Genomic DNA, 11,122 nt, shown 5'->3' with positions numbered 1-11,122 from the left:
GAATGCTGTGTAGACCAACCCAGGCACACCTCCCCTCCGTGTCCCCAGGGGGAATGCTGTGTAGACCAACCCAGGCCTGCCTCCCCTCCGTGTCCCCAAGGGAATGCTGTGTAGACCAGTGCTGGCCTGCCTGCCCTCCGTGTCCCTGGTGGAGGAGGGTGGGAATGCTGTGTAGACCAGTGCAGGCCTTTGCCTGCCTGCTGCAGGTTGCCAGGAGCATCGGCAGCTTTGAGCTGTGGGTCCCAGGGTACTGGGAGCAGCTGCAGTGAGGTGTTTGCTGTGTGTCTGGCACTGCTTTTGGTCAGTCCTCTATGACATAGGTACTGCTACGTCCATTTTTCAGATGAGGAAACTGAGGTACAGAAAGGTTAAGTAACCGGCCCAAGGTCACACAGCCACGAGTGGGCCACACTGCAGTTGCGGCCGTCGCCCCTGCTCTGCCCTGTATGCAGCACGAGCTGCGCACTCCTAGTGGGGACGGCTGGGGGTGTGACACGCACACCTGCTGTGAGAAAGACATGTGCTGTCTCATTAGCATCTTTGTGCAGGACGCTGGCAGGTGCTTTCACTCTGGAGACTCGTGTTTCTCTAACAATTTCATTCCCACCATTTGCCGATTTTGTTTTTCGCCCCTTGGAATTCCCGTTGGTCTTAACCTTTCTAGCTCACCACCCACCTTCTTTGCCTTTTCGTTCTTTCAGAAAGATATCCCCGCTTTCCGCCTTCTTGCTAATTTTGCCTATCATGTTTCCATTTCCAATATATCATTTTTTAATTTTTTGGAAGTGGAGTCTCACTGAGTGACGCCCAGGCTGGAGTCCAGTGGCGTGATCTTGGCTCACTGCAACCTCCGCCTCCCGGGTTCAACCAATTCTCGTGCCTCAGCCTCCCAAGTAGCTGGGACTACAGGTGCGTGCCAGGTAATGCAGCTAATTTTTGTATCATTAATAGAGATGGAGTTTTGCCATCTTCACCAGACTGGTCTGTAACTCCTGACTGCAAGTGATCTGCCCACCTCGGCCTCCCAGTGTTGGGATTACAGGATTACAGGCGTGAGCCACCTCCCCTGGCCCAGTATTTTTGAGTTGCCTGTTTAAAACATTATTCTGGGCTTTGCACGGCACACGACCGCCTCTCACCTCCCAGGACCTGAGCTTGACTTTCCTTCTCTTGGTTGGCTCTGCCTCCCTCCTGTCTTCATGTGTGCGACTCTAGGTCAGATTCCTCCTAACCTTTACCTTTTTTTTTTTTTGAGATGGAGTCTCACTCTGTCGCCCAGGAGGCTGGAGTGCAGTGGCACGATCTCGACTTGACTCACTGTAACCTCCGTCTCCTGGGTTTAAGCCATTCTCCTGCCTCAGCCTCCTGAGTAGCTGGGATTATAGGCATGTACCACCACAACTGGCTAATTTTTTATTTTTAGTAGAGACAGGATTTCACCGTGTTGGCTAGGCTGGTCTCGAACTCCTGACCTCAGGTGATCCGCCTGTCTCAGCCTCCCACGGTGCTGGGATTACAGGCGTGAGCCACTGCACCCAGCCCTATGTTGCCTAAGCTGGTCTTGAACTCCTGGGCTCAAGTGATCCTCCCTCCTAGGCCTCCAAGTGTCCCAAAAGTTCTTTAAGAAGGCTTGCCTATTTGTGCATGAGTGTGTGTATCCTCCAGCTTTCTCATCACTGTGGCTCTGTGACTTCTCTAAACACCTCGTACATAACTATCTCTCACCTGTACGGTGGGTTTCAGGATCTGAGTTCTTGTGGCTGCTGTCAGCTGCCTGCTGTTTCTGCTGGCCCTCAGTCAGCTGACACTCCTTGTGCTTGGGGATCTTTGCAAACTGAATGCCTGATTTATGAGCCGGGATGAGGCTAAGCAGGGCAAGTTCCTTCGGAGGGCAGGTGCTTTGACCTCTATGGGTACCTGGAAGGTCACCTTCAGCTGACCTGAGGGTCTTGGCTCAGCCATGGGAGACACGGGCTCATCTTCCCACCTCACCACTGGCCCAGGAGTCAGGAGATTAATTAACTGCGGGGCCACCAAATCTGCCCCTACAGGATTCACAACCCTAAGTTAATGCATTCTAACAAAATCGGTGCCAACAAGAGCGGTGGAAACAATGTGACTGTCTTGGAAATCAGCGACAGGCCCAGAATTCTTCCCAGTCAATCCTTACCTGGAGCAGAGAACTGCAGGAGGTAGTTCCAAGCCACAGCCAGACGGGGACATTTAGGAAGGGGGTGCCCAGAGAGGGCATGGAAGTCTTTTGCCCTCCCCTGTGCCTTGCAGGGGAATCTCTGTAGCTACGCCCCAGGCCTCTGGGCCAGTGGGCGGCTCACATTTCCCTCAGTCATCCCAAGAAACTTAAAGCCACCTCTTTGCTTAATTCATGAAGGCAGAGCTTTACTATACGCCCCCAAAAATGTTCCCCAAAGGGACAATTCTTTTCTATCTGGGAAATGACATTTTAAAAAATCAAAACTCTTTTACCGGAAATAACATTTGTACATACCCATAACACTATTCAAAGAGAAAACGATTCTTCTACCCGCAGAATGCTCCTGACATGACGTGTGTGAGAGCCTTTCCCCCGACACCAAGCAGCTCTCCACCTCTGACACCAGCGGGATGTCCTACAATGTAACTCGATTCTGAAACGGATTGCCGGCCGTTAGTACAGACCCACAGGGTAAGGGGTCAGTCCCACAAGACCAGCCCACTTCAGAGGCCAAGTGCAGACGGTGGGCCCCGGGGTCCCCACATCCCCCTTCTCACGTTCCATATATACTTCTTTTCTTGAGACAGAATCTTGCTCTGAGCCAGGCTGGAGTGCAGTGGTGCAATCTCGGCTCACAGCAACCTCTGCCTCCTGGGTTCAAACGATTCTCCCAAATAGCTGGGACTACAGGTGCACACCACCGTGCCCGGCTAATTTTTGTATTTTTAGTAGAGAAGGGGTTTCACCATGTTGGCCAGGCTGGTTTCGATCTCTTGACCTTGTGATCCACCGCCTCGGTCTCCCAGAGTGCTGGGATTACAGGCGGGAGCCACCGCGTCGGGCTAGGTTCCATACTTTTCTAAGCACACACATCTCGGGACCATATGGACCAGCTGACTGAAAAGACATGGATGAACCGCTCACGGGCAAAGCACAGGGGAGGGCACAAGGCTTCCACGCCCTCGCTGGGCGCCCCCTGCCTAACCACCCCCCACCTTCACCAACCCAAAGCTCGAGCCCCATGCAGGGTTTTGCTGGAGGCCTGGCTGTAGGAATGACCGATTCAATCACCGGCCAGTGCCCTCCGCAGGAAATGAGACAGTCGCTGCAGCTGACCCTGGGAGGGAGGGCGTCTCGGCAGCGGGCGGTGGCAGGCCCGGTACAGACCCCTGGGGCCTGCCCTGCCGCGGGGAAGCGCCTCCCCTTCCCCGAGCCAAGGTGGATGCACCCCGGCGAGGCTTTCGCAGCCCGAGAGGCAGGCGGGCAGCCGGCTCTGCCACTTGGTCACCGCGCACCCCGGCTCACTCGGCGCCGTGCACCCGCCGGTGCTGGATGAGGTGGAAGCTCAGGCGGAAGGCGCGGCCGCACTCAGTGCAGCGAAACGGCTTCTCGCCCGTGTGGAGCCGCTGGTGCCGGAAGAAGCCCGACAGCGCCCGGAACGCGCGCCCGCAGTGGCCGCACTCGTGGGGCTTCTCGCCGGTGTGGATGCGGCGGTGCTCGCGCAGGAAGGAGCTGCGGCTGAAGGCGCGGCCGCAGTCCTGGCAGGCGAAGGGCCGCTCGCCCGTGTGCACGCGCTGGTGCTGCAGGAGGTTGGAGCTCTGGCTGAAGGCCTGGCCGCACTCCCGGCACTCGTACGGGTTCTCCCCGTGGTGGGTCCGCCGGTGCCGCACCACGTTGGAGCTGTGCAGGAAGCGCTTCCCGCACTCGCCGCACGCGTACAGCCTCTCCCCGGTGTGGGTGCGGCGGTGCTTGGCGGCGTCCGACCTCTGGCCGAAGGCCTTGCCGCAGTCCTGGCAGGCGTAGGGCTTCTCGCCCGTGTGCACGCGCTGGTGGCGGAGCAGGTTGAAGCTCTGGCTGAAGGCCTTGCCGCACTCGCCGCACGCGTAGGGCCTCTCCCCGCTGTGCGCGCGCTGGTGCCGGACCACGTGCGAGCTGTGGATGAAGGCCTTGCCGCAGTCACTGCACGCGTACGGCTTCTCCCCCGAGTGGATGCTGCGGTGCTTCGCTGCGTCGGAGGGGCACTTGAAGCTGAGGCCGCAGGCGCTGCACGGGAAGGGCCGCCCCTTCCAGCCACGCCTTCCCCCTGCCCCGGGGCCTGACTCGCCGCCACTCGGTCCTGCGGTTTTCTCAGAAATGACCGGACCTCGAGGGGAACCTCGGGGCCGTTCTCCAGCTTCCTCATTTTCACAAAGGCCAAGAGACCCCGGCGCCCAGGGAGGCCCCCCTCTGTGGCCCTCTCCCTTGGGGGCGCCGGGCTGTGGTGCAGGACCTGTGCTCCGAGCTGCCTGCTCCTCCGCTGGCCGGCTGCCACTCGGGGCCTGCGCCAGGAAAGCGGCCTTCACAGCTGAAAAAGAGGCCAGACAGGAGGAGTGACTGTAGATGCAAGAGAACGCTGAGTCCAGGCTGGCTCTGGCCGTTGTGGTATGACGGCAACGCAATGACTGACGTCAGAGTGCCACAGACACTTGATTTTGCCCATTCAGTTCCCGCCTACTTTCTCAACCCCTGTAGTTACAAGGTGGGTAAGAGTCCCGCACTGCCACTCCAGAAACAGGGCTGTGGGGCCGGGGGGTGGCTCCTACCTGTAATCCCCACACTTTGGGAGGCTGAGGCGGGAGGACCACTTGAGACCAGGAGTTCAAGACCAGCCTGGCCAACGTAGTAAAATCCTGTCTTTTAAATTAAATTTAAAAAATATACAAACAAACGCTCTAAACCTCTAGCCTCAGCCCACCCAGTCCTGGGAGGGGAGGTGACAGAAACGTAGGCTCTGGGCACTGTTTTACTCTGCAGGGCAGCTGGGAAGGCAAAGGAGGGTAGAGACGGCTAGCACTGAGCCAGGGCAGGGGGAAGGCAGATGCAGGAGGCTCCGGGACAATGGTGCCCAACACAGTCCATGGCCCAGCTCTGCCTTACATGTCCTTCCTTTTTTGTGAGACAAGGTCTTGCTTTATCACCCAGGCTGGAGGGCAGTGGTGCCATCACAGCTCACTGCAGCCTCCCAAGTAGGTGGGACTGCAGGTGGGCACCACCATGCCAGACTGTTTTTAACAATTTTTGTAGAGGTGCTGTCTGTTTTGCCCAGGCTGGTCTTGACCTCCTGGGCTCCTGAAGTGCTGGGATTGCAGCCGTGAGCCACCGCACCCAGCCATGGCCCCAGCTCGTTCCCTTGGACTCCCTGAGACAACACGGCCTCCTGAACAACTCCCCCCAAACACCAAACTGTTACGTGCAAATAGGAGCGTCCTCACGCAGACAAATCCGTACCAAGGGCTGGAAGCAGCAACCCATGAGGGCTGGGCGGTGGCGCTGGCTGAGCTGAGCAGCCCGCCCCGGGTACGTGGCAATGGCCCTTGCTGTCAGGCAGTGAAGCCACTAGTTGGACTTGGTTCCACTGGCTCACAGGAACATACCATGTGGCCATTTAGACAAAAGCCTTAAGAGTAGCGGCAAAACCCTGGAACATGAGAAAGCTGGTGACTGACCTCGGCCTGCGTAGGAGGCAGGAGGGCTCAGCCAGGAGCAGCAGTGGGAGGATGGGGGCCTCCGAGGCCCGCGCAGCAACTGAGCGGGGCTTCTCCGCCTGCAGGCAGTCAGCTGTGGCAGCGGAGGACAAGAGGCTGAGTCCCAGCTACACCTCTGGAGAACGCGGAGGGTGCAGATTTGACAGAAACTCCCATGGGGCTGGGGCAGGGATGTTCCTGGGCAGATGAGAGCAGGCTGCTGTTGACGGTCCCCACCTCTCTGCCCTGGCAGGCCCACGACACTGAGCAGCTGGGGCAGGAGAGGCTGAGTGTGGTGCACTAAACAGAATCCCCTTGCCAGAGGCCCAGCCTTGGTCTTGTGGTTTGCAGACTTGGAAGTTCAAGAACTGACTCAAAGGTATTGCTTAGGAGGAAAAAGAACCAAAACTCTAACAAGAAGGGGCCACATACACAGGAGAGCGCCACTGGATCCAGCCTGCAGGCCTAAGGATCCTTCCCAACAGCCGATCCCGGCCCCCACAGCAGGGCCTGTGCTGCCCCCGCCTCATCACTGTGACATACTCAGGATGGCCGCACAGGCCCAAAACGTAAAGCAGTGTTCTCACGGGGGTTTCTGTCCCAAGCGCACACGTGACAACGTGTAGATGTTTTACTGACACCAAGTGGGCAGAGGCGAGGATGCTGCTGAGCCTCCTACGAGGCACGGGACAGCCCCTCCACAAAGACTTGTCCATCCCAAATGGCCACAAGGCCAAGGCTGAGAAGCACCGAGAGACCTTCCCAGAGGCGCGCCTGGGGTGGCCACTTTCTAACCAAAAGCATCAGTCCACTGGCAAAGACAGTCACCAAATGGATGCCCAGGAGAGCTGACGGGCCTGCGTTTACCTCCCTCTCTGACCTTGCGCCCAAGGACACGGTACATGCTCTGAATCAGTGACCGAGACCTGGTGTTTTTCCTGTATTCCTGTTCAATTTCTGCCCAGGGACCCTGGGCCCGACTGTGGACATGTCCCCTCACCTGCAGTGGCCTCCATCAGGGTTCTGCTCCCCTTGGCACCTGTGGGCTCCACCTTGCAGAACACCAGCAGTGAGAACAATTTCTGCCTAGGTAAAAGAAAAATAAATCACAGCCAGGGCTAGGTACAGGGGCGAGGGGCAGTGAGGTCAGAACAGGCCCTATGGTAGCTGCATCACCCAGCTGGGGCCACCCCTGTCACTAGCAATCAAGGTCCTGGCTCACCAGACACTCCCAGAAGCGGGTGTTCTGCGGGAGGCCCAGGAACTCTGGTCCACGCTCTGCCAGTCCCCCCAGACCCAGGGCTGAGGCAGAGCACAGGTGGGCGTGGCCACAGCTTCCTAGCTCCTTGCCTAGCAAGCCCGCAACCCTCACACAGTCTTCAAATGCCTAGAGAAATTTCCACGGGTTTTTAAATTTCTTGATAGTTAAGAGGATTTCAATATTAAAATGTTAAACCAAAAAAAAAAAAAAAAAGAATTAATTATATCAATGGTAAAGTTTTGGACTGAGGAATGATTTTTCTAAGCGTGACATCAGATGTCTGACAAATTTAACTACATAAAAAAAATCTAACGTAAAAAAACAAAAACCAGAAAGGGGGAATACATGCAACGCAAAGATTCATCCCTACCTGATAAAGACCTCTACATATTATTGAGAAAGGAAAGAAAATGGCAACAATCATGGACAGGTAACTCACAAAGAACAAGTAGGCAATATATTTTTTAAGTTCCACCTCAAGTGCAATTAAGAAATGCGATTTGGAGCCGGGCGCGGTGGCTCAAGCCTGTAATCCCAGCACTTTGGGAGGCCGAGGCGGGTGGATCACGAGGTCAAGAGATCAAGACCATCCTGGTCAACATGGTGAAACCCCGTCTCTACTAAAAATACAAAAAATTAGCTGGGCATGGTGGCGTGTGCCTGTAATCCCAGCGACTCAGGAGGCTGAGGCAGGAGAATTGCCTGAACCCGGGAGGCGGAGGTTGCGGTGAGCCGAGATCGCGCCATTGCACTCCAGCCTGGGTAACAAGAGTGAAACTCCGTCTCAAAAAAAAAAAAAAAAAAGAAATGCGATTTGGGCCTGGCGCAGTGGCTCATGCCCGTAATCCCAGCACTTTGGGAGGCGGAGGCGGGCAGATCAGGTCAGGAGTTCGAGACCAGCCTGGCCAATATGGTGAAATCCTTTCTCTACTAAAAATACAAAAATTAGCTGGGCATGGTGGTGGGTGCCTGTAGACCCAGCTACTTGGAAGGCTGAGGCAGGAGAATCGCTTGAACCGGGAAATGGAGGTTGCAGTGGGCCGAAATCGCGCCACTGCACTCTAGCCCGGGTGACAAGAGCGAGACTCCGTCTCAAAAAAAAAAAAAAAAAAAAGTGATTTGGCCGGCGGTGGTGGCTCACATTTGTAATCCCAGCACTTTTGGAGGCCGAGGCGGGCGGATCACCAGGTCTGCAGCTGGAGACCAGGCTGAACAACACGGTGAAACCCCGTCTCTACTATAAATACAAAAATTAGCCGGGCAGGGTGGCGCGCCTGTAATCCCAGCTACTCGGGAGGCTGAAGCAGAAGAATCGCTTCAACCCGGGAGGGGGAGGTGGCAGTTGCACTGAGCTGAGATCGCGCCACTGCACTCCAGCCTGGGCAGCAGAGCGAGACTCTCAAAAAGAGAAAAGAAAGAAATGTGATTTGGCTGGGCGCTGTGGCTCACGCCTGTAATCCCAGCACTTTGGAGGCTGAGGATGGAGGGCTGGCTGAGTGCAGGAGTTCCAGACCAGCCTGGACAACACAGTGAGACCCCCGTCCCCACACACAAAAAAATTAAAAAATTAGCCAGGCGTGATGGTAGGCATCTGTAGTCCCAGCTACTAGGGAGGCTGAGGTGGGAGGATTGCCTGAGCCCAGGTCTAGGTTGGGGTGAACTGAGATTGCGCCACTGCACTACAGGTGGGCGTTGGAGGCCCTGTGTTTAAAAAAAAAAAAAAAAAAAAGTAAATAAAAAAGTAATTAGTAAATTTAATTTAAGCCACCTGTAATCCCACCTCCAGGGAGGCTGAGCGGGAGGATCGCTTGAGCCCAGGTGTAGACGGCCAGCCTGGGTGACATAGGGAGACGCCTCCTCTTACAAAAAGGCAATTTAAAGTGCAATTTTTAAGTCTGAAAGCAGATTTTTGAAAGTAGGAGCACCTTACCGGCAAGAATTAGGAACCAGGCCCTCCTGTTCACAGCTGGGAAGAGGCTGGATCCGCTGGGCTGGTGGGAAATTTGACAACTTACAAAGGCCCGGAGACGCGCGGGGGGGACTCGGCTCGCAGGAAGCCGGGCACGCGTCGGCGCCCCGGGGACGCCCCTGCAGGGCCGCCTCCCCCGCGCGGCGCCCGAGAGCGGCTGGGGCCTGTGCTGCAAGGGGAGGGCGCGACGCGCGGGCCTGTGCGGCGGGGCGAGTCCCGTTCTCCCGGCCGCGCCCTCCGCCTTCCCGAGCCCAGCACGAACAACAGAAGTCGAGGCCGCCTCCTGCAGGGCGGCCGGGCTGCACCCGCTACCGTCCCCGCCCCGCCACGCGCCGGAAGCGCCGCTGTCGCCACCCCTGGCCCGCCCCCTCGGCACTTCCGGCGACGCTCTGGGCCGTGGGAGGACCGCGCGCTCGGCGGCCTGGGAGAGCCGGACTGCCCCGGCCCTGCGCCTTCAGCTCTGCGGCCGCCCGCAGGCGCCGGCCGAGTCCGTCCTGCAGCCCAGGAAGCCCCGCCTCGTGGAGGGCGAGGTCGAGCCGCCTGCGCACCGGGGTCCGGCTGCCGACAGCCGCGGACCCGGCCCGGGCGCCTGCAGGACGTGGCAGGAGGCGTCGGAGGCCCGCAGTGGGGACACCACGCGCGTTTCCGGCCGTTCCCCCCGGCGCCCCGCACGTGTCCCGGGCCCTGCGCTCGGCGCACGGGCCCCTCCAGGCCCCCGGGGCTGTGGCAGCACGCGGGTCCCGAGCGAGGGCTTCCCTGGGGCCGAGCGCCTCCTGCAGGACGCCGCTCGCGTCTCCTCGGCCGAGAAGCCGCTGCTACCCGCCTCTCGCTTGCGCTGGGCTCTGGCTCGCCAGGCCCGAGCCCTCGTTCGTTCAGCAAGACGCACCTCCTGTCCAAGCCTCTCGCGCTGCCGCCTGCCGCAGACCGAAGGCCACGCATCTGGAATGCTGCAAAAGTGACGCTTTTCATCATGAGTGCAAAGTACAGCTGCGGAAAGTACGCGTTCCCTCCTGCCACGAGAGCCTCTCTGGGGAGAAAGAAAGGCTGAAGAACCGATCCCCATGAAAGAACCCTAAGGAGACAGCAGCAGAGGGCCAGACGCGCCCCTGGGACTGGACCCTGGACTCGGGAGGACCACAGGGTTGGGAGCCCAGGTCCCGGCCCGCGCCTCCGGCAGTCTCCTGCTGCGTGCCGGCGCCACCGGGCTTCCGCCTTTGGGCCTCCACATCTGGTGCCTGGAACCCGGTTCATTGCGCACTGCACCGGTAAACACATGAACACCACGCCACATGCTAAACGTTTATTTGTAACAAATTAGAAGCAACTGTAAAACATAAAAATTAAAACACTTAGGCCGGGCGGGCGCAGTGGCTCATGAATGTAATCCCAGCACTTCAGGAGGCCTGGACAGGAGGATCGTTTGAGTCCAGGAGTTTCAAACCAGCCTGAGCAACATAGTGAGATCCCCATGTCGAGTAAAAAATATTTTTTAAAAATTGGCGGGGCGTGGTGGCAGGCGCCTGTGGTTCCACCTACTCGGGAGGCTGAGGGGAGGGGGCATCGCTGGAGCCCAGGAGGCCAAGGCTGCAGGGAACCGAGATCACGCCACTCACTGCACTCCAGCCTGGGCGACAGATTCTGTAGCAAAGAACAACAAACGCACATCTAAAAGAGGCGAGGTAGAAGTAGGAATCACCGTTTCCCTCCGCATCCCAGTGGGACGTCGCCGGTCTGATGAAGACCCTCTCTTGCCCTGCAGGCTCCGGCACTCCAAGGCGCTTCGCTCTCCGGAGCTCCCCACTGCCTCCTGGACACAGTATCGGCTCCTTATGCGGGGCAGACTCTTTGCGACCCGGCCCTTCTGCCTCTCCAGGCCCTTTGGCGCCGTGCCAGAGGCCACTGCCCTCTCCTCGCCTTTCCAAATGCGGCCTGCCACGGGCCCCTGTCATGCTGTTCCCTGTGCTGCTTTTGCCCTTCCCCTCACTCCCCACCCCCCAGAACCGGGAAAGCGTTGCCCCCTTCCCAGGCCCAACTCCGGGCTCGCGCCCTGAACCTCTAGGAGTCCGCAGACCCGGCCCGGGCCTCTCCGGCTCGCTCAGACCCCAGGGCCGGCAGCCCCGCCCACCAGACAGCTCCGCCCCCAGGCCCCGCCCTTGCTTCGGCCCCACCTCCGCCCG

At 58.3% G+C, this 11,122-nt stretch overlaps 1 protein-coding gene across 1 annotated transcript in view; it reads right to left on the bottom strand.

Moving 5' to 3' along the window:
- Positions 1-2,954: 2,954 nt before the first annotated feature.
- The window catches only part of ZNF696 (zinc finger protein 696), an 8,692-nt gene continuing 524 nt past the window's right edge, over positions 2,955-11,122 (bottom strand). Inside the window, exons 2-6 of the mRNA XM_032257360.1 lie at positions 9,618-9,859; positions 9,332-9,534; positions 8,907-9,253; positions 6,716-6,801; positions 2,955-4,556 (exon numbers count right to left, since the gene is read on the bottom strand). Of these exons, the coding sequence (XP_032113251.1) occupies positions 3,514-4,556; positions 6,716-6,801; positions 8,907-9,253; positions 9,332-9,534; positions 9,618-9,859 (1,921 nt within the window). The 3' untranslated portion in view covers positions 2,955-3,513. The remainder of the gene's footprint in view (positions 4,557-6,715; positions 6,802-8,906; positions 9,254-9,331; positions 9,535-9,617; positions 9,860-11,122) is intronic.

This window comes from Sapajus apella, unplaced genomic scaffold, assembly GCF_009761245.1.
Source record: "Sapajus apella isolate SASKATOON/1434 unplaced genomic scaffold, GSC_monkey_1.0 scaffold3, whole genome shotgun sequence".
In the NCBI taxonomy this organism is placed as follows: domain Eukaryota; kingdom Metazoa; phylum Chordata; class Mammalia; order Primates; family Cebidae; genus Sapajus; species Sapajus apella.
Note: the sequence above shows the minus strand (reverse complement) of the source record. Positions and strands in the feature narration are given on the sequence as shown.